Source organism: Antechinus flavipes, chromosome 3 (genome assembly GCF_016432865.1).
Source record: "Antechinus flavipes isolate AdamAnt ecotype Samford, QLD, Australia chromosome 3, AdamAnt_v2, whole genome shotgun sequence".
Taxonomy (NCBI): Eukaryota; Metazoa; Chordata; class Mammalia; order Dasyuromorphia; family Dasyuridae; genus Antechinus; species Antechinus flavipes.
This window is the reverse complement of record NC_067400.1, coordinates 66,936,583-66,958,346: the sequence shown is the minus strand read 5'-3', so window position 1 is coordinate 66,958,346 and position 21,764 is coordinate 66,936,583. Positions and strand designations below refer to the sequence as shown.

Here is a 21,764-nt window from a genome sequence, read left to right as displayed (position 1 = left end):
TTATTAAGCAATGTTTCCCACTTCCTAAGAGTCTTATAAAAGTTTAATAATTACCAGTCTCCAGAGAGTGGGGATTGTGTTGATTAAAGTCCTCCATCTCTAGGATATAGAACAGTGGGCTCCAGAAAATTTGAACAACTGAAATGTTGCTTCTTGTGACAATAATGAAAAACTTTGAGATCCTGAATTGAAAGGGTTAGAAATGAAGGGACCCATGGTTTTTGGCCTAATAAGAAACCATTATGAGTCTAGCAAAGACTGTTCCCACCCTACCTCACCCCATACCACCTCCTATTTTACAGAAGCTTTTTAAAGTCCAAAATCTCCCTGCAATTTTGCTCATCACATTTGTTCCAGCAGAGCTTGGCAAACCTGTCAAGAATCCATTTTTTCTTTGTTGTCTCATGCTCTTCCATCTGGGAAGAAGACATTTTTTAAAAAGCTCTAAATCCCAGAAGCCAAGGTGAAGCAGCCAATTTATAAAATATCATGTATAATGAAAGGCTTTTTTATATCTCTGCTGAAATAATAGGTATCGCTTCACAGGCTAGAGCAAAGCTAAATATAATCAACTTTTGTCTAAAGCCATTTTTTGATCAGTAAGACCAATGGCTGAAATCTGGAACCTGGCCATACATCCCTTCTCAGTGGCAATTATACCATAGTAACCTCTCAGCCTCTTGGCAATTGATTCAAATTTCTGGTATTTAAATTTTTTTTCTATGCCTTGAATGAATCTTATTGAATTCCTAAGGGAACAGTGGATTTGGACTTGAAATACATGGATTTAAGCCACACCTACCACTTAATTGCCTTCATCTTTCTGAGACCCAATTTTTCCATCTACAAAATGGGACTAATACATGCTATATCTTCTTCACAGAGTTATTGTGAGGGCCAAATGAGATAATGTGCATTTCTAAAAGTAAAAACCATTATAGTAAGGCAAGTAAGTGATCATCTTTAAAAATATATAGATAAGCAAAAGTTAGTCAAGCTACCTGTTGAGAAAAGGCTGGGGCAGTTGGGGGAAAGGGAATTGGCCAAAAAGTAAAATTAATAAAAGTGAGATTGGATAATTAATATTCTCCAATGTGATGTAAGTCTAAAGATTTCTGATGCCTTTTTATAGACTCTGCATATCATCTTCTCTCACTCTTAGCTATATTTTTCTAGGAAAGAGAATATGGTGTCATTGCTAGTATATGAGATTTGATTAAGGATGCAGTGGCAAAAAATGCCGTGGGTTTCCTTTGACCTCAAGAAGTTTATGTTCTACTGAGCTGGAATAGAGAGGAACGTGACAACCTCCAAAGGAAGGAGAGTGGAAATTTTAGTCTACAATGACTAGAAAATTGACTGCTTAGTCAGTGTAGGAGGAAGCACATTACAGGTGAGTAAGACGCATCCCACTGTGTAGGGCCCTATTCTAGGCCCTGTGACAACAGCCATTCTCTCTCCTCATTTGGTAAATTGCTTCATAAATTCTTTAAGGGCAGGAATGACACATGTGCTTGCCTGGAGCACAAGATGAACTGGAGAATAGCAGACAGTGACGGTAGTTAGTAACAATGATAATTTACATGTCCTGCCTCTCAAAACTCTTCCATATTATTCATCATGTATGGTCATTCAAGCCACCCTCTTTAAGAGCTAGGTAGAATCATTGGTATCTCTATTTTGTGGAAAAGAAAATTACTGTCTAGAGATTCAATAACTCTCTCATCATTGTCAGCTCCAATGCTAAATCCTAAGTCAAGGCAACGAGTAGGCAACAACCTACTGTGTATTGGGTAGTAAGTGCTGGGAATACAAAGAAAAGGGGAAAAAACCAGGCTCCACAATTAACAGTCTACTGGAGGAGACAGCATACAAACAAGGTTTCATTTCTACGTGTGTGTGTGTGTGTATGTGTGTGTGTGTGTGTGTGTGTGTGTGTGTGTGCATTATATATGTTTATATACATACATGCATACACCCACATGGGAAAAATGAAGGTGATCAAAAATTCGAATTGAGGTTTAAGCTAAGATTTTAGTCAGGACTGAAGAAATATGAGATTCTGAACTCCTTGAGAACAGGGACTTACCCTTTGCCTTTCTTTGTTTCTTCCGCACTTAGCCCAGCACATAGTAGGTGTTTAATAAATACTTATTGATTGACATGAATGAAATCAGGGACACCAGGAGACAGAGATGAGGAAGGAGAGAACTCTAGGTGTGGGGCCCAGCCAGTGAAAATGCCGAGAGCAGGGAGAGTGCCGGGGTATCACTGGATCTCGCATGGGGAGTAAGTTGTAAGACTAGACAACCAGGAAGGGGCCAGCTTATGAAAGGCTTTGAATGTGAAACAAGATTTTATGTTTGATCTTAGAAGTGACAAGGAGTTGGTGGAATTTATCAAAGGGAGAGAGGCAGTGAGATTTAAATTATGCTCAGGTTTGCTGGAATCGGCTCCAACCGTCTTGTACATTTATACCTCAAAAATGGGTAATTGCTATAAATCAGTGCTTTTAGTCTACAATGACTAGAAAATTGACTTTTTTTATTGATTGTTTTATTGATTGTTCTAGACTTAAGTTAATGGAGAAAAAAATGTTAATGCAGATTAAAAGTGTACACAAACACAGGTACATTTCCCTCCTGTTAGCACCCCTGCTCACGCCTGCAGGCGTGCACTTTAAGATCATTTTGACAGCTGAGGGAGAGTCAGACTCGGGTGGGGAGAAACTTGAGTGGGGAAGACCAACCAGCAGGCTATCCTCATGGTGCAGAAATGAGGTGATAAGGGGGCAGCCGAGTCTCTGTGTCTTAGCTGATCACTGGTAGCACACACAGCAGACTTATCCCAGAAGAAGGAAGGTAGGCAGATGTTCAGTTCTGGATCTTTGTGTCCCCAGAAGCGGCAGCAGAAGGAAGCCCTGATCCTTTTCTTCAACAGAACAGCAGAAGCGAAAGTTCAGCCTGCCACGTAAGTGCTCAGCAAGGGTTGGGTTGTCCGGTTCGTGTTCCTGCCCACTAGAGACTATTCCATATTCCTGTGTTAGGTGACTGTGCCCTCCTTCGCCAGCCGTGTACCTGGGTGATTGCCAGTGGCTAGAGTTCCACTGGAGCTAGTTTGGGGATGCAATCCTGTGGCTACCAACTCCTGCTTCCAGGAAGTCTTGTTCTATCCGGGAGTGAGGTGGATGCTGCTGCCGGGTTCTTGTTTGTGGTCCCTGGGAGAAGGGTAGAGTAGAGTTCCTTAGGCAGCACAGAACACCTGCATGAGAGGGGCAGCGCTGGGAGCAGGTGGATGCCATCTTGTACCATCACTTCCAAAGACTATTTGACAGCACTCATCCTGGAAAACTTTTTAGTGCAGTCCTATACCTGGCTGGATGTCTTTTCCTGCCCTTTTTCTGCTCATACTTTTTTGTTCATAATTCTCCTTTGCATCTCCATCAAGCAAGCACTCAACATTTATTGAACACTACTAGAGCCAGGGACTGTGCTAAGTGCTGGGGAAGCAAAAAGAGACAAAAGATACTCCCTGAACCACCTTTGCTCTATTACCTGGCCCATAACCTTTCTTTCCCTTTCTCCATACCTGCCCAGTTTAGTGTAGAGATGAAAAGAAAAAACCAGTCTGATACTCTTCTGGGCACTCTTTTTTTTTTTTTTTTTTTTTAATCGATGCTTCATCTCTCTGGAGTATATGACTTTATCAAACTCAAAAAGGCACCCCAACCAGACATATTATTGATGCAAAGAGTAAATTGCCATTTAAAGGCAGCCATCCTCATGAACCACAAGTAATATAAATTTTATCCTGGAATTATTCACCTGTCTTTGGCATTCTGTTCTAAATCCTCCCCCACTTTCTGCTCTTAAGAGAGGAGGAAACCCACACTCTTTCACTCTCAGTATGATGAAAACTTGGGGGTGTTCTGTCGACATGCAATTTGGCTGGTTTTTTATTGTTTAGAAATCACACAGAATTATGGGACCATAATGGTCTAAATGATGAAATTGTGAATTTAGTGTGGGTGAGTAGTGCTGACAGAGTGACAGATGGGAGGCCTGATGTCTATGAATAAATGGAGGAACCCCCAGTGGCGGCGGCCCCTCTCATCACCCAGGACCCATTTGTCTTGGCCCCTATGACCTTTCCCTCCGTCTTTTCAAGATGGTGAGAAGAGAGTTCTCTGTGTTATTGGTACCTGTGGCTTTCCATAAGGGGCCAGGGAGTTTTAGCCAGTTCTCCTTCACCCTTTACACAATGCCCTTTTCATTTATGACACCATCAGGATACTAATGAACTCCAGATGTGGTTTTTATAGTGTGGGAACTTATTCACTAGAAACTGATTGGAATTGCCCCCACCGTCCCATTTCTCATAGACTACTGAACAACACAGATGGTAAGGATGTGAGCTCTCTCCTCTCCGAGCTAATGACCTACAAACCTTGGTATCATGTTGGTATCTTCCTCCCCAGGCCCTGGGCCCAGAGCCACCTCATTCCCTTAGAAGTTTTTAATTCAGCCATTTGCCTCAAGTCATAAATAACTTGGCATGTGTAAGATAGTTACCATTCTTAGGAATGAAATTGCGAAAATATGGGTGACCTAAATACTCTCAGCCTAATGGAAAGTGGGCAGTGAACTTCAAAAAATGGCACTTTTTTCCTGTCTCTCCTCCTTTCTGCCTTTAGTTTCATGGTCTGCAGGACCAGGCGTGAAACTCTGGGACTACTGGGGTATCCAGGAGACAGGCAGATGGAGTTGGGGAGAGAAACTCCTGTCTGTATTTTGGGGTGAGCCTAGAATCTGGAGGGCTCTGTGACTTCTTTGTAGCACTTTCTGAAGTGGTTAGATAAAAGGAAAAGCCTTTCGTTTGGAAGCTGATTAGATGGTCCTCTGTTCTTATCAAAGAGAGCTGGGAAGGAAACAGGCAATCTAACTGAAGAAACTTGGGGCTACAAAGTTAAGGAATTCCCCCCTACCCCCCTATCTCCACTTCAGTGCTCAAATGAACCAACTACAGCTCAATTTTACTCTGGGGCATTTGTTCAGCAAACATTGAGCACTTATTGTGTACAGGACACAGTTAGATACTGGTGACAGACATTTATAGGACACGGAATCAGTTCTGAAAGAGCTTACAATTTAATTGAGGGAAACCAGGGATAAGAAAAGAGAAGAATAGAAAGAATGAGGGATTGGCTACCAATAGTTTTATTTTTGTTCTCAAACTAGCTAACTAAAGGACTTAGATAACTAACTAAATGACTTCAGGAACCTCGGTATCTCAATACCCTTTGTATATCTTTATTGTTACTACTTTCTGAATTGGCGTGCAAAACTTTCAGAAAGTTTCTATCACTGATCTGGCTACCCAAGGAAAGCAAGCGCCTCATGTGCCTTTCTAATTTTTGTTCTTATATGTTATTAAACCACTCCTTCTTGCTCTCTGCTTTTCTGCTTTCAGTGACAAGGTGCTAGCTTAGGCATATGATTTCAACCAAGGTATCATCACTACAGATGGTGTTGTCAGGGAGAGCCAAGAGCCCAAGGCAGGGTCCAAAGCCTAATTCTGATTCTTTAGCCTTGTACCGTATCAATGACCAATCCTCAACAGATGAACAGTTCCATGACAAGGATTTTGTTGTTGTAAATTGCAGTGAATACATCGTGGACTTATTGGAAAGTGGGAGAGAGAAGCTTCTGGTATTTGCACACCACAAGCTAGTCCTGGATGCAATTTGCTGTAACCTAGAGAAAAAGGTAAATGAACAGTAAAATCTGACCTAGTTCTTGCTACTCAGGTGACCCTAGACCTAAATGGAGGTCTGTATTAGTTCTTTTAAAAAAAAACAAAAACAAAACTTACTTCATTTTCAGCTTCAGATTCTCCTCATTCCATTTGTTTCTACTTCAACTGAAAAAGCAAGAAAAACAAAACCCATTGCAAATAATGTATAATCAAATAAAACAAAATCCCACATTAGCTGTGGCATGTATACCCACATACTCATATACATATACACATATGACACATCTACCCATACATGTTTATAGTCACCTTCACCACACATATCATGTATACACGTACACATACACACACTCTTAAGTCCATCTCCTCTCTATCAGAAAGTGGGTAACATGCTTCATCCTGAGTCCTTTGGAGTTGAGGTTGGTTATTGGGTTGATTAGAGTGCTCAACATTTCCAAGTTGTTTGTCTCTATGATCTTGTCGTTATTATATAATTGTTTTACTAATTCTGCTCATTTCATTTTACATAAGTTCATGTAAATTTTCCTAATTTTTTCTCTGAAATCATGTAATAATGGCTCTTATAAAGTGTTCTTTTTTTGTTCTGTATTTAATGATCATCAAAAGGAGAAGAGGGAGGAGAGGAGAGTCTATTTCCATATGTAAAGTAGAAGGGAAAAGATACAGGAAACCATGAATCTTTATGAATCTTTTAAAAAATTATAAAATACATTCAACATATTATTTTCAAAGCTATCTAGGATATCTATGTTTCTCTCTGAACCTCCCTTCAGTACTTTTTTAGAGATGCATTAAATGACTTTATAAAAAGTGTTCTTATAAAGGTTTCTAAGAGTCAAATCTCAGATTTTGCTTTTGGAAGTTACAACATTTTAAAGGAGGTCTTGAAGATTTTCCTCTATGGGCTATTGTGAGATAATCCCAAAGTTATGCTTTAGAACAGGGATTCTCAATCTTTTTTGTAAAGCCTAAAAACTTCTCAGGATCAAGTTTTTAGGTGCATAAAATAAAACAATAGTTGTAATCCTATTATTTTGTAATAATTACAGAAACCCAGTTATATTGGTTTATTTTTATTCACTTAAATTGATTAAAAAGAAAATCAATTAGATTGGTTTTGTATATTATTATTTATATTGATTACAAAGCTTTATACTGTTATATACCATATACGGTTATTGTAATGATAACAATACATATATTGTAATGATATATCACATTTTATTATATATTATATTATTGTAATCATGTTATGCTAATAATAAAAATTTTTAAAACAAGTTCATAGACACAGGCTAAGAATGGCTGCCTTAGAAGATCCCCCAAGAGGATTCTTTATTCTTTTTTTTCTTGACTAAATTAATTCTTTATGCTTTTTCTTTCTAACTAAATTATTGCAACATTAGAGACAGAATTAAGGAGAAAAGTGCCCCTAACTTGTAACATGGAAAGAAAAGTATTTAAATCATTATTTTACATGCTTTTCTTGCTTTTCTAGGCTCCTTCTCCTTCTCCCTCTTATCAGAGTTTTTTAATTAAACACTTTTCTCCAGGGCACTGAGATAGGCTCTATAGAGAGCAGGAAATGACAGCCCTCTAGCAGCTTCCAATTCATTGCTCTTAATTGCTACTAATTGAAATGGAGAGGCAATGTGGGGACCTGAAAGATCTCTCCCCTGGATCTAATAGCACCCCACTTTGAATTTCAGCTCTGTTATATGCTCCCTTGATCAAATCCCTTTCTTTCTCTTCCCTGTACCTCAGTTTTCTCATCTGTAAAATGAGAAAATCAGTCTGTGTGACCCTCAAGGTCTCTTCTAGCTCTAGAGCTATAATCCTATGAAAGGTTCTGGGGAAAGGGCCATTTAAACTGAATCTCCATCTCTCTTTATCCTTTGCATCTTTTTAAGTTCTAGAGACATCATTTCCTTTAAAAAATAATAATAATAAGATGATTTAATGGAAACCTAAAGTGTTTGATTTTCAGAACTCCCTGTAAAGGATTCCTTTGTCTCCCTAATGTGATCATTAGTTCTGACCCAAAGGAGATAGGCAGTGAAAATTCAAGTAATGAGACCACACCCTGGTCTATCTCTAGACAAAGGTTTTCTGCACCCCTAGGTTTTCATGGTGTCCATCGATATATTTCATGTCCAAAAAGTGTTCTGTGATCAGAATAATTGGCGATCGCTGGTAAGAATGTTTAAGCTGCATCCTTTTGTGGAAGACAGCATACCTCACAGAGCACTGGATTTTGATTTGTGAGTTAGTTCTAATTCTGTGTTTGCTACTCATTACCTGTGAGACTATAGATAAGCTGTTTTTCCTCCATGAGCCTCAGTTTCATCATTTTTTTTTTAAATGAAAAAGTGGGTCTAGAAGTCTGCTAGAAGTCTTTGCCAGCCTTACATCTGCAGTCCTGTGGCTTTCAAAAGCTTTGCCGCTGGTGGAGCATATTTGAAACTTAAAAAAAAAAAAAAGACATCTGTTCACATTGATATTGAGTCTGTATCCCAAAGAAATCATAAAAGAAGGCAAAAGACCCACATGTGTGAAAATGTTTGTAGCAGCTCTTTTTGTGGTGGCAAAGCCCATCAATTGGGGAATGGCTGAATATGAAAGAATAGAATATTATTGTTCTACAAAAATGGTAAATAGGCTCATTTTAGAAAGGTCTGAAAAAATTTACAAGAACTGATGCTGAATGAAGCAAGCAGAACCAGGAAAATATTATACATAGCAATAAGATTGTGCGATGATAAACTGTGATAGACTTGATTCTTCTTACTGGTTCAGTAATCCAAGGAAATCCCAGTAAAATTGGAATTCAAATCCAGAGAGAGAATCACAGAGACTGAATATAAATCAATATACGCTATGTTCACTTTTTTCCTTGTTTTTTTTTTTTATCGGTTTTTTCTTTTGTTCTGATTTTTTCCTCTCAGTGTGATTCATATGGAAATATGTAAAAAAAAATATATGTATAACTTTAAAAAAATAGTGTTTTACATGTAATTGGGGAAAATAAAAGTTTTTTTAAAAGCCTGTGCTCTTACAGAATTAAGTTCATATGAAGGAGGATATCCTTAACATTAGTTCCCAAATCTAGAAGAGTAAAAACAAAATAACTGGAAAACTTTGACCATATCTGAAGCACTATTAAATTTCAAGCAAGAATTTGAATTGAAACGGGCTTGCTGTGAGAAGGGTGACCATCCATCTCTCTCTCCTTATCTCTAGCACATTAACTACATCCGCATTGATGGGGCCACATCCTCAGCCGACCGCCAGGCCCTGTGTCAGCTGTTCCAGCTGTCCGAGAAGTACCCCGTGGCTGTCCTCTCGATCACAGCAGCCAACATGGGGCTAACCTTTTCTGCTGCCGATTTGGTGGTGTTTGCAGAGCTCTTCTGGAACCCAGGGGTAAGTGTGACAAAGACCCGAGTTCTCTGTACATTGGGGAACGGGCAAAGGAAGAAGGCCTTTTGAGAAGTGGAGGCTGAATTTCTTTGATCTTCTCTGGGATAGTACGTGTTCCTCTGTAGACTGACTGTCAGAATGCAAGAATAATAATAGATCTTTATGTTGGAATTTGCTTTAACCTCTCCAAACACTTTAATATTTGATGTCTCATTATATCTTCACAACAGCCTAGTGAAGCAGAAAAAATAGAAATTATCCCCCATTTCACGGATGGGGAAAACTCAAAAACATACAGACTAGTTGAGAAATTTAGAAGCATAGACATTTCAGAGAGCTACAAAGAATTTTAAAAACCACTGAAACCAGCTCTCATTTTATAGTTGAATAAAATATGTGGACTTGTATGTATAGTATGTGTGTGTGTATAAATGTATGTATGTATGTATAGTACGTGTATATCTAATGTATGTATAGTACATGTGTATATATGTATGTGTAGTACGTGTGTATATAATGTATGTATAGTACATGTGTATATATGTATGTATAGTACGTATGTATGTATAGTACGTATGTATAGTACTGTGTACTATAGCACATGTATGTATAGTACATGTGTGTATAGTACTGTGTATGTATGTATAGTGTGTATATATGTATGTATAGTGCGTGTGTATATGTATGTGTAGTACGTGAGTATATATGTATAGTACTGTGTACTATAGCACATGTATGTATAGTACATGTGTGTATAGTACTGTGTATGTATGTATAGTGTGTATATATGTATGTATAGTGCGTGTGTATATGTATGTGTAGTACGTGAGTATATGTATGTATAGTACGTGTGTATATATATGTATGCATGTATAGTACGTGTGTGTATGTATAGTGTGTGTGTATATATGTATGCATAGTATTGTGTATATGTATGCGTAGCATGTGCGTATGTATGTTTGTATAGTACGTGTGTATGTATAATATGTGTGTATAGTACATGTGTGTATGCATGTATGTATAGTACACGTGTGTATATGTATGCATGCGTGTATAGTACATGTGTGTATATGTATGCACGTATAGTATGTGTGTATGTATGGGACGTGTGTATATATGTATGTATAGTACGTGTGTATATGTATGCATAGTGTGTGTATGTGTATGTATAGTACGTGTGTGCATGTATGTATAGTACGTGTGTATGTATGGTACGTGTATATATGTATGTATGGTACGTGTGTATATGTATGCATAGTGTGTGTGTATGTGTGTATAGTACATGTGTGCATGTATGTATAGTACGTGTGTATATATGTATGCACGTATAGTACGTGTGTATGTATAGTACATGTGTGTATGTATAGTACGTGTGTATATGTATGCATAGTGCGTGTGTATATATGTATGTATAGTACATTGTGCATGTATGTATAGTGTGTGTGTATATGTATGCATGTATAGTACCTTGTGTGCATGTATAGTACATGTGTGTATAGTACTATGTTTGTATAGTGTGTATATATGTATGCATGTATAGTACCTGTGTATGCATGTATAGTACATGTGTGTATAGTACTATGTATGTATAGTGTGTATATATGTGTGTATAGTACGTGTGTATATATATGTATGTATAGTACATGTGTGTATATGTATGCATAGTACGTGTATATATGTATGTATAGTTTATGTGTGCATGTATGTATAGTACGTGTGTATGTATGGTACGTGTATATATGTATGTATGGTACGTGTGTATATGTATGCATAGTGTGTGTGTATGTGTGTATAGTACATGTGTGCATGTATGTATAGTACGTGTGTATATATGTATGCACGTATAGTACGTGTGTATGTATAGTACATGTGTGTATGTATAGTACGTGTGTATATGTATGCATAGTGCGTGTGTATATATGCATGTATAGTACATGTGTGCATGTATATATAGTATGTGTGTATATATGTATGCACGTATAGTACGTGTGTATGTATAGTACATGTGTGCATGTATATATAGTATGTGTGTATATATGTATGCACGTATAGTACGTGTGTATGTATAGTACATGTGTGCATGTATGTATAGTGTGTGTATATGTATGCACGTATAGTACTGTGTATGTATAGTACATGTGTGCATGTATGTATAGTGCGTGTGTGTATATATGTATGCATGTATAGTACCTTGTATGCATGTATAGTACATGTGTGTATAGTACTATGTTTGTATAGTGTGTATATATGTATGCATGTATAGTACCTGTGTATGCATGTATAGTACATGTGTGTATAGTACTATGTATGTATAGTGTGTATATATGTGTGTATAGTACTGTGTATATATGTATGTATAGTACATGTGTGTATATGTATGCATAGTACGTGTATATATGTATGTATAGTTTATGTGTGCATGTATGTATAGTACATTGTGTATGTATAGTGCGTGTGTGTATAGTACATGTGTATATGTATGTATGGTGTGTGTATGCATGTATGTATAGTACATGTGTATGTGTGTATAGTACATGTGTGTATAGTACGTGTGTGATGTGTGTACATATGTATAGTACATATGTGTGTGTGTGTATAGTGTGTGTGTGTGTGTGTGTGTGTGATACATATATACTTTACAAACCTAAAAGAAGCTGAGACCCACTAAGAGAAATTGACTTGTTCAAGGTCAGCTGTCTAGGACTGTCCAACTGATTAATTGGACATAGAGCAAGGATTAGACCCTGAGTCTCTGACTCAGTCTTATGTTTTTTCTCTTGGACCTCACTGTGGCTTGCTGTAATCCTTCTAGCCAATAAACGATGCAGAGTTTTGTGGTAGTTTGGGTTTGTTTTTGTTTTTTTTTACTTTGAGCACTGTTATTACTCTTGATGGCTTCATCCCTGGCTTTGAAGGCTCTCTATCACCTTTGTAATGAGGAATATTTTCAGCCTCATTAAATTTCTCCCTGAACTTCTCTGTATTCCCACATAACATTTATGAAACCCTATTATAATGGTTTAATTAAGATTGACATTTATAAGTTAGTGACAAGTGACTCTCTAGGTCATGAAAGAACACAGTCAAATTCTGAGTTGTTTAAAAAAAAAAGTGGGGATTCTACAGGCAAGCTAGTTTTCCCAGAAGGTCATTAGATTCTCTTCTTGGATACATATTTAGCTGTTGCTCCCAAGAGAGAAAGCTTCCATTGTCCTGGGGATTAGAGAGAGATAGAGGGAGCTGGAGTTATTTTTCTCCCATTCACACATCCATGACTACAACAATTCTATTAAATAACAAATGCAGTAGAAAGAACCTTAAGAGAAAAAGCAGAAGTCCTAGTCCCCATGTTACTGTTTACTAACTGTGTGACTTTGGACAAATAATTTGACCTTTATGAACCGCAGGTTCTTTATCTGTAAAATGGACATAATGATACCTGTCCTTTTGGCCTTAAGGATTTGTCAGGATTGAACAATGTCATCCATGATTCCAAAGTACTTTAGTACTATATTGATGCAATGTGGTGGCCAAGAAAATTATGCTTTATTGTATAGGAGTAAAAGTTCTTGGAGAAAAATGGGAGTAAGGAGAAGTAATTAACATATATATGTATATATATATACACACACATACATGTGTGTGTGTGTGTGTGTGTGTGTGTGTGTGTGTGTGTGTGTGTGTGAATCACATCCTACAATTGATTTGGGTGCTTTTTTTCCTTTGGGAAACCTAGATATTGATCCAAGCTGAAGACCGTGTGCATCGTATTGGGCAGTCCAATTCAGTGAGCATTCACTACCTGGTAGCAAAAGGCACAGCAGATGATTACCTATGGTATGGATCGACCAGCCAGGGAATTGAGCCCATCTGGTTTGGGTCAGGGACCAACATGGGTGGATTATGTTGTTGATTTCCCCAAGGGCTTTCTCCTTTGCTAGAAGACTCTTGAGACTTCTCACTGCTGCCTCTCTTCAGCCCTGGTACCATTGGTGTTCGCTAGCTTTTAGCAAAGGCCTACAGGATTAAGTCCAAGTCCCTTATCCTAAGCACTACGAAGAGTGAAAAAAATGTGGTCCCTATCAAGTTGTTAACAATCCAAAGGAATGGCAGTCTAACAAAAATATGTATTGGATGTTGTTTGTAATTTGCTTTAGAATTCTTTAAAGCCCTGAGCATAGTATCCAAAGCAGAATATATTTTGTAGTGAATGATATTAGGTGACTCCTCAGAGTGTTAATAAGCAAGATTAATTAACATTCGTATCTATAAGGAAGTGACTCACACTAGACTAGGCTGTAGATCTCATCAATCTTAGCATGTGATAGTGAAGATTCTTTTGGTATATTTGTTGAACTAGATTGCCAGTGAGGTCCTTTCTAAGCAGGAAGTTCTGTGAGGGTATGTCATAGATCTACCCTAGCCTTCCTGTCCTGTCTGTTTTTTGCATGTATTCTTCCATAGATCCTCCATAGACATCATGGACATTTTGGGGAGTAAGTGATGCAGGGAGCAACAGAGAAAAACAGTCTCTGAGTTTGGTCTGTTGTTTAATCAAAAGTTCCCAAACTATCTTCATCTAATTTTTTTTCATTATTACAAAATTTTGTGAAAATGTTGATATCTTTTAATGGCTCCTAACCTTTGTTCATTCTTCAAGAGACTGATACCCTTGGTTTCTTTGTTTTATAAGTATATATAGGCTGATTCTGTTGAGGTTGGGAAGGAGGACCCCAAAAGTTTGGGGTCCCAAACCATTGTCGTGAGGTGTCTCAAAATAATTTGCAGGCTTGAACCCATCTCCAAGTTAAGGGGAAAAGTTTTATTGCAATGGTAACACCATTTATCAAGCTTTTAATCACAGATATGCTACTTCTATGGCTCATAGGTAGGAAAGAGTGGTCTCTGGAATTTGGTTCTCTTGAATAGATTATTAGTGACCAGATTATCAGTCAGCAATGAACTGGGGAGTGGTCTTATTCACTATTGTCTCAGGAATTTGATTTGTGGGAGTTTCCTGAAGCCAGAAACTATCTGATTAAGGAGTAGTTTAGACATTGGGTGTGGAGGTTTCCTGAGGCAGATTCCAAAGCTTAGAAGATTTAGGACTACTGATTTATTATTAGAACAGAAGCCCTCCCAAGGTCAGGGGACCCCCAAGCCACTGCTATCTTTCCCTAGAAGTTATACCATATCGATTCCATTTCTCTTTAATACTGAACCAGTTGGCCTAGTTCTCCTTACCTATTAGTACTCACTCATGATCCCTCCCTTTTGAAGTTAATATGGTCCCCCAAATCATTCTTAACTTGGAGCAGAACTTTTTAAAATGGGGTTCATAAACTTGATTTTGTTTTTTTAAATGTATTTTGATAACTATGTTTTAATATAATTTCCTCTATAAGTCTATTTTATATGCATATATGAATGCATATAAGCATTTTATGCATTTAAAAATTATTTTTTTGAGGAGTCCATAGGTTTCACAAGACTGTTACAAGAGTCCATGACACAATAAAATATTACAAATCCCTTCTTTAGAGAGTTAGTCTGCTGTCTCACCCTACACATTCTCCATGTCTTTAATCCCACTATGGCATAATTTGTAGAATTCCTTGACTCCAAATAATAAGGATTATTATTGCTTAGATTGTCCAGTTTGCTTTTGGCCAAACATTGACTGAAGAGTTATATACTGGCCATCCAGAAATGTGGCAGCTCTGAATAGCTCTTCTATCCATAGTTGCTAGGCTTTGAGGCAGGACATTTCAGTGCGTAGCAGGTCCAAGAACACATACCAATAAAAAAAAATAAGAGCCAGTGACTTTAAAGGCCCAGCTCTATATAGAAAAAAATATGCTCTCTCTTTTTTATTTTCCTTTGCTGAAATGTGACAGTTTTTCTTAGGCATCCCAATTGGATGAGAACTTGAGTCTAATTATTTTAGAGTTACACAGAGGAATAGTAGTCAAATTGAGAGGGGCAGCTATGTTGAAGGTCACCTTCCTGCCTCAACATTTATAAAACAAATTATCTAGTAGCCACATGGGGGGTGGGGGTGGGATTGGCAAATCCAATTTCAAATGACCAACAGTTTTTTTTCAGGTTATGATCATACATTGCCTTTCATTTTTTCCCTGCAGGCCTCTGATTCAAGAGAAGATTAAAGTCTTAGGTCAAGCTGGGCTTTCAGACACCAATTTTTCAGATATGACCGAAGCCACTGATTATTTCCACAAGGTAATGCTCCCTCCATGCAAAGCCAGGACAAAGAGTTGAGCTGCTTTGGGGCTGTTGTGTTAAGAGTAGGATAGTATGAGCTGCTGTTCTTGGACATGGTGCTGATAGGTGTGCTCATTTCAGTCTGTGTGGACATCTGTTTTGGGAAACATAGTGCAATTTATGAATATCTGTGGTGGTCACAAATCAGGGATACCTAAATCCCTGCCTATCTCACCGGCTACTAAAGCTGGCAGAAATTTTCTCCTGAGAGCTCTTGAATCTTTTTCAACCTCTACTGAGAACGAAGAGGCAAGGATCATCCTCACAGCAGTGACTGAGAGGGGCTCCCCAGTGGAAATGCACACAAGCAGCAACAAGTGGGAGGACTATTAATATGTTGCATTTCTGAGGTCCCTTCGTCTCTCTTGCTTCACTCAATTGGTACAGTATTGTTGATCTGAGCAATGGGTTGTACCCATTTTACAAATGGGTACATTATTTCCAGAGTAGTTAAGTATCTTACCTAAAGTCACAGTGAAACTCAAATTAGCCTATTGACTTGTAGCCCAGTTTCCTTTCTTCTTCCTGAGAGCCAGAGAGCTATAGACATTCCCAAATGGGAGTTCTCACTGTTCTTTAGCCAGTATCATTCCTGGGAGAGCAGTATTAAAAAGGCTGAAGAATAAGTTTATTCCCTGCATAGGGTAACATTCTGCTTTGATTATCAACCTCAGATTCAGGCACCTACTTGGACAAATGCTTCCTACTCTGTCTATTTTTTTAATCTTCAAAAAATTTTAATTTTTTTCCTTTTAACTAAATGCTGTTTATTTCACTTCCATGGAACTAGGGAGTCAGGAGACTCAAGGGCATCATCCAAGTGGGTGACTGAATAGAAATGACAGTTATTACTTAATGATGGATTTCTGTTTCTCTCTTCCTTTTTGCCCATCTTTTAGATCTTTTCATGAGATTGCTTTGGAAGGTATCTTTTGGCATCAAAGGATGATTTTTATCAACCCTTCTAGAAAGCATGGGGGAGGGGAAAACAGGTCTTTTCTTCTCATGGCCTCTAAAGGCAAGTTCTTTCATATTTGGGAAGATGAATTGGAAAATCAGAATATCACATTATTGCAGATGGGATGGGGAGTTTGTATCTTTCATTTCCTATTGCAATTAAAGCCTGTAATTAAAAGGTTGGACTATAGTTTATTATACCTGCTTGCTAAGTTCTCTTTTAAAAGTAAAAATTAACTATGTAAGAAAGACTAGAGGGTGAATACCTAAGCTATCTTCCATCCCCAGGATCACAAAGACTGGCATTCAAGTCCCATTCTTAATAAATAAATGAGTGAGCTAGGCAAGTCACTTAAACTCAGTTCTCTCTGAGATGGCAAATTATAGACACATTGCCTATCTGTATTTCTAAAGTGATTATCTTCCCTATGAAATCATAGTTCCAGACCCCAGTATTATGTTAATTAACAAATAATCTCATTTTTTAAAAGGTCTCTTTGGTCTTGTGAATATATGAACTTGGTTACCCAAATTTAATTTATCGCAGTCAATCAGTAAACATTTACTTAGCACCTACTATGTGCCAGAACTTTGCTAAATGCTGGATATAAAATTGCTAAGTACAAATACATCTACTTGAAAAATAAAACTGCCTTTGTGTTTGAAAAGTAGTTCATAACTCAGAGATTTTATAGATTTAGTTTGCCCTTCCCCCAGTTAGTCTAAATTAAGTTTTACCATGGAAAGAATCAAAGCCTTAACCATGAAATCCTTTGGAAATGGCATCTTATCCACCTGCATCTCAACAGATAGGAAACTTCATTAATTTTCTTTTTTAATTAAAGATGGTGCTAGTAGATCTCTCATTATTAAAAGAAATATATTAATGAATAGAAAGCAACCTTTTCTGTTTATGAGATAGATTTTTAAAGGAGTTATTCTCCTTAGATAATAATCCTAATAAATGAGACTGAATTAAAAGACTCTGATTTGGAAAACTTTTCTATTAACTGGTATTGGTAAAACTCATAGAATCAGCGCATCTTAATCTTTCTTGTGAGATAAGTATGGGCAGTAAAATTTGATTTAGACAGAAGGAGAAAATATAGGATTTAAATTACATGAATGACTATTCTAGCTAAATCAGAATTAGCTTTATATGTCATCCACATACTATAGAAAACAGTTACTGTTCACATTATATACGTTTTGCATAAGAATGTTAATACCATTCAAAGGAATTAAGGAGTTAGCAAGGGGAGGGAGCCAGTTTGGGAAATAGGGGTGGCTCTAGTTTTGTACATTCTTGAGTTTGACATGACAGTGAAGTTTCAGTTACACAAATGCTGATTAAGTGCCTACTGTATTTAGGCCCCTAGGATGCAAAAATGAAATAATTCTGCTTTGGGGGAGCTCATGGTCTTGGAGGGAGGAGGCATAGGGAAATGATTTGTAAAGGGAGAAAACACTAACACTTGAGGAATCAGTAAAGTTTGAGGTGGCTCCTGGACTGAGCCTTGAAAGAGGGTAGGGACTTGAAGAGATGGAAATGAGGAAACAGGGCATCCTAGAAACACCCGAGCAAAGGTGTTGTGGACATGGAATGTCAGGTTTTAAAACAACTAATAGACCAAATTGGCTGGAACATAGAGTGTATAAAGAGGAATAATTGAACTATGTCTGAAAACTGCAGGTTGGAGCCAGATTGGGGAGGACTTTAAATGCCAGGCTAAAGAATTTGTATTTTATTCTAAAGGTGATAGAAAGCTACTAGAGAGTTTGAGCAGAAGAGTGCCATAGTAAGACTTTTGATTTAGTAAATTAAGTTGACAGTTTTGTGGAAGACAGATTGAAAAGAGGAGAAAAGAGCCAGAAGGCAAAAGATGAGGAGGATCTGAATGATGATCATGGATGTATTAGCAGCAGAAAAGGGGACCAGGATAAGAGATGTTATGGAGGCAGAATTGGTAAACTTCATCAATTGATCAAATCTGGGAGGAGAGACAGAAGGAAGAGTCAAGGATGAATCCAGCATTGTAAACCTAGAGGACAAGAGGGATTCTGCTGCCCTATAGAAAATTAGGAAAATAAGAGGAAAAGTTGGAAGTATAGTGGAAAAGATAGGAATCCTTTTAATGAATGTCAAGTTTGAAATGTCTGCAGGGCAGCTATGTGGAGATACACAATAGGCAGTTGATTTTAAAAAGAACTAGAGTTTAGGAGAGAGATTATGATTAAGTGTATAGAATTTGGAGAGAGTTGCTTAGAAACGATTGGAGCCAATGAGATCTCCACTGAAAGTGTATAGAGAGAAAATAATTAAACACAGAACAAAGTCCTAGTTTCTCTGAATCTTGGGACTGATTAGCAGGTGATGATCTAGCAAAAGACCCTAAGGCAGGGAGAGAGCAGCATCTTGGAAGCCAGTGGGATCAGGAATATTGAGAAGAGAGAGGTTGATAGTATCAGAAGCAACAAATGAAAATTGAGAAGAGATTTAGTAGTTAAGAAAGCATTAGTAACTTTGGAGAGCAGTTTCAGTCAAGTAGTAGAATCAGAAGACAGATTGTAAGAATTTGAGAAGTGAGTGGGAGACGAGGAAGTAGAGACAACAATGTTGACAATCTCTCTAGGATTTTGGCGGTGAAAAGAACAGATGGAGGACCATAACTTGACAGCAAGGCTAAGTGAAGGATTATTAAAGATGAGAAAGGCTGAGCATGTTTGTAGGCACATGAAAAGTTCTAGAAGATAAGGAGAAATTGAAGATGAGTAGGCTTAGGAAGAATGGGACAAGAAAGTTAGTATAGACTGTTATTGGAAAAGGAAATTTCAGAGTTCATTATTAGAGAAGTAGCATAATGATATGTGATGATCTGATTGGGTATCTTTTAGTAAGGACTCTTTTGAGTTGGACTGATTGGCCTCTCATGCCTTTCAAATTTTAGTCTGCTATGATACAACCATCCCTTTGGGAAGTTAAGGAAAAATTAAAATATAGATCCTGGGAGTTGAGGAAATTGATGCACTCGGAGGCTAGAATGTATAATAGGATATCAGCATGTATAGCAAAGTTCACAATATGAAAATAGCATTTGAGGTGGAGAAAAACGCTATAAATCAGAAATTGGAACACCTTAAGAAAGTAGAGAGTAAAGCTGATGACTTTGTACTACTTCTATTGATTTAAATCCAATTCATGAACAATTGATATGAACAATCATCATCTTTCTGATATCAGTAATCCTCCTTGAGAATAAATAAAAGATAGACAACAGAGAGAAGATAACCTGCATATGCGTAGTTGCCTGAGACAGGGATCTGTACTCTGTGAAAAGACTCATGGAGAGAACAGCAAAGATGATGTAATTTCATACTTTGTATTAGTCCATAGTAGACTTTAGTAAATACTTATTGATGAGTTGATTGCTGAGCAATTTTAGCAAAGAGATGGTCTAAAAATGACACTGAGAAACAAATGTATTTCTACTTCTCTTCCTATCACAGTGTGTTAGGGTTTGAGAGAATGAGCATCTAGTCCTGTAGAGGGTCTCCATTAAGGGAGATATACTTCAGGCACTTGGAAATAATACAAAGCTGGGGATGTTTGTGTAGAAATTGGTGGGACAGCTGAAGCCATGGGAGTGGATGGGCTCCAGTGATGAAGCATATAGAGAAAAGAATAGAGGGTTGGCGTGTGTTGTGATCTAGTTCAGATGGTAGGTGCTTTGGTGAGATTTAATTTAGATCTCAATACCAAGACTGAGATCAGATAGACTGATGGACTGAAAGACTTCTTTTATTTTTTTCATTTAAAAAATGTATTTATTTAAAATTCATACAAAATGAGGGGAAAAAAAAGCTGAAAAAAAAGAAAAAGGGGAAAAAACAACAAAACATTGTCATGTACCCAACAGAACATTAGAGAGAATCCAAAATATATAGCAATAAATTTCTATTTCAAGAAAGCTTATATTATTTTTATCATGTTTAACATATATTGGATTACATGACATATAGGGGAGGGGATGGAGGTAAGAGGAGGAAAAATTAGAACACACAGTTTTTCAAGGGTCAATGTTGAAAAAATTATACTTGTATATGTTTTGAAAATAAAAAACTTCAATAAAAAACAATTATACATACAAAAAAGAAAGCATATATAATAATGGAAGACATTTCTTTGTCTTCTTACAGGTTTTCTTTTGTTCTCTGTTGTGCACTTTTTACTTTATTTTTTTTTCCCCTTTCATCTTCCCCATCTCTCCCAAGAAGGCCACAGTTAAGCACAGATATATATTTGTATGTGTATGTGTGTGTGTGTGTATATACACACATACCCACAATCACATGCATATATCTGTATGTATATATGTATGTGTATATATAAATATACACACACACATATACAGATACATAGACACACATCTAAAATAATATTAATGTGGCTGGCATATAATGTAGATTTCTCTCTTGATTGGATATCTAACTTTGACTTTGAGATCTGTGATTACTTCTTCCAATAAATTCTACTCCTGATAATTGTTATTCTATTTGTGCATTTTCCTATCTCTACTAACTTTTCTACTTTAGTTCTACTCTATAACTTGCCTTGCTATAATTTACCTCTCCCCCATCCCATCTTCTACCCTTTCCCTCCTTCTTTATCCCTTTCCCATTAATCTAATGGGACATTTTATCCCACTACTTTAATTTCAACACTCTTCTATACCCCACCTTATCCTAGGCTGTCCTTCCTTATTTCTTTACAGATTTTGGAGGGTTCTATTCTTTCTTGGTATGTATGTATATGTGTGTGATTGTGTGTGTGTGTGTTTCTCTCTATGTATATGTATGTATGTATGTATGTATGGTTCCCCCTTTAACCTTTTATTTCCCATGTGAATAGGTTTTCAGAGCTATCCACCCTCCTCCCCCACCTAATTCCTCTGTATCCATTCTTCCTCTGCATCTATTTGCATAGCTAAATTACTGTTTTTAACCTTTATTTAGACAGTTTGTTTTTTAGACACAGATTATACTCAGCTCTGCCCTAGTCGTTCTTTTGGACACCCAATTATTAACATCAATCTTAGATATATGTTTTACATTTCTACACATTAAACAAAATTTGTCCTTTTTGAATCCTTTGAAATTAGTCTTTGATGTTGGTTCTTGTATGTTAAATTTTCTATTTTGCAACAAAATCCTGAAGATCTGACATTGAATGTCCTTTCTTTAAAATTTAATATTATACTTAATTTTGTAGACCTAGTTCTTTTGATTATCTAGATATAATATTCAGAACCTGCAGCCTTTTATTGTAGCTG

At 37.2% G+C, this 21,764-nt stretch overlaps 1 protein-coding gene across 5 annotated transcripts in view; it reads left to right on the top strand.

The window, feature by feature from the left end:
- Positions 1-21,764, top strand: part of SMARCAL1 (SWI/SNF related, matrix associated, actin dependent regulator of chromatin, subfamily a like 1) — an 86,956-nt gene that overhangs the window by 63,988 nt on the left and 1,204 nt on the right. For 4 of the 5 annotated variants that reach the window (XM_051983581.1, XM_051983579.1, XM_051983578.1 and 1 more), the window contains 5 exons: positions 2,900-2,970; positions 5,663-5,765; positions 9,016-9,198; positions 12,932-13,032; positions 15,339-15,435. In XM_051983581.1, the coding sequence (XP_051839541.1) occupies positions 2,900-2,970; positions 5,663-5,765; positions 9,016-9,198; positions 12,932-13,032; positions 15,339-15,435 (555 nt within the window). The remainder of the gene's footprint in view (positions 1-2,899; positions 2,971-5,662; positions 5,766-9,015; positions 9,199-12,931; positions 13,033-15,338; positions 15,436-21,764) is intronic. The other variant, XR_007951669.1, reaches the window with a different exon arrangement.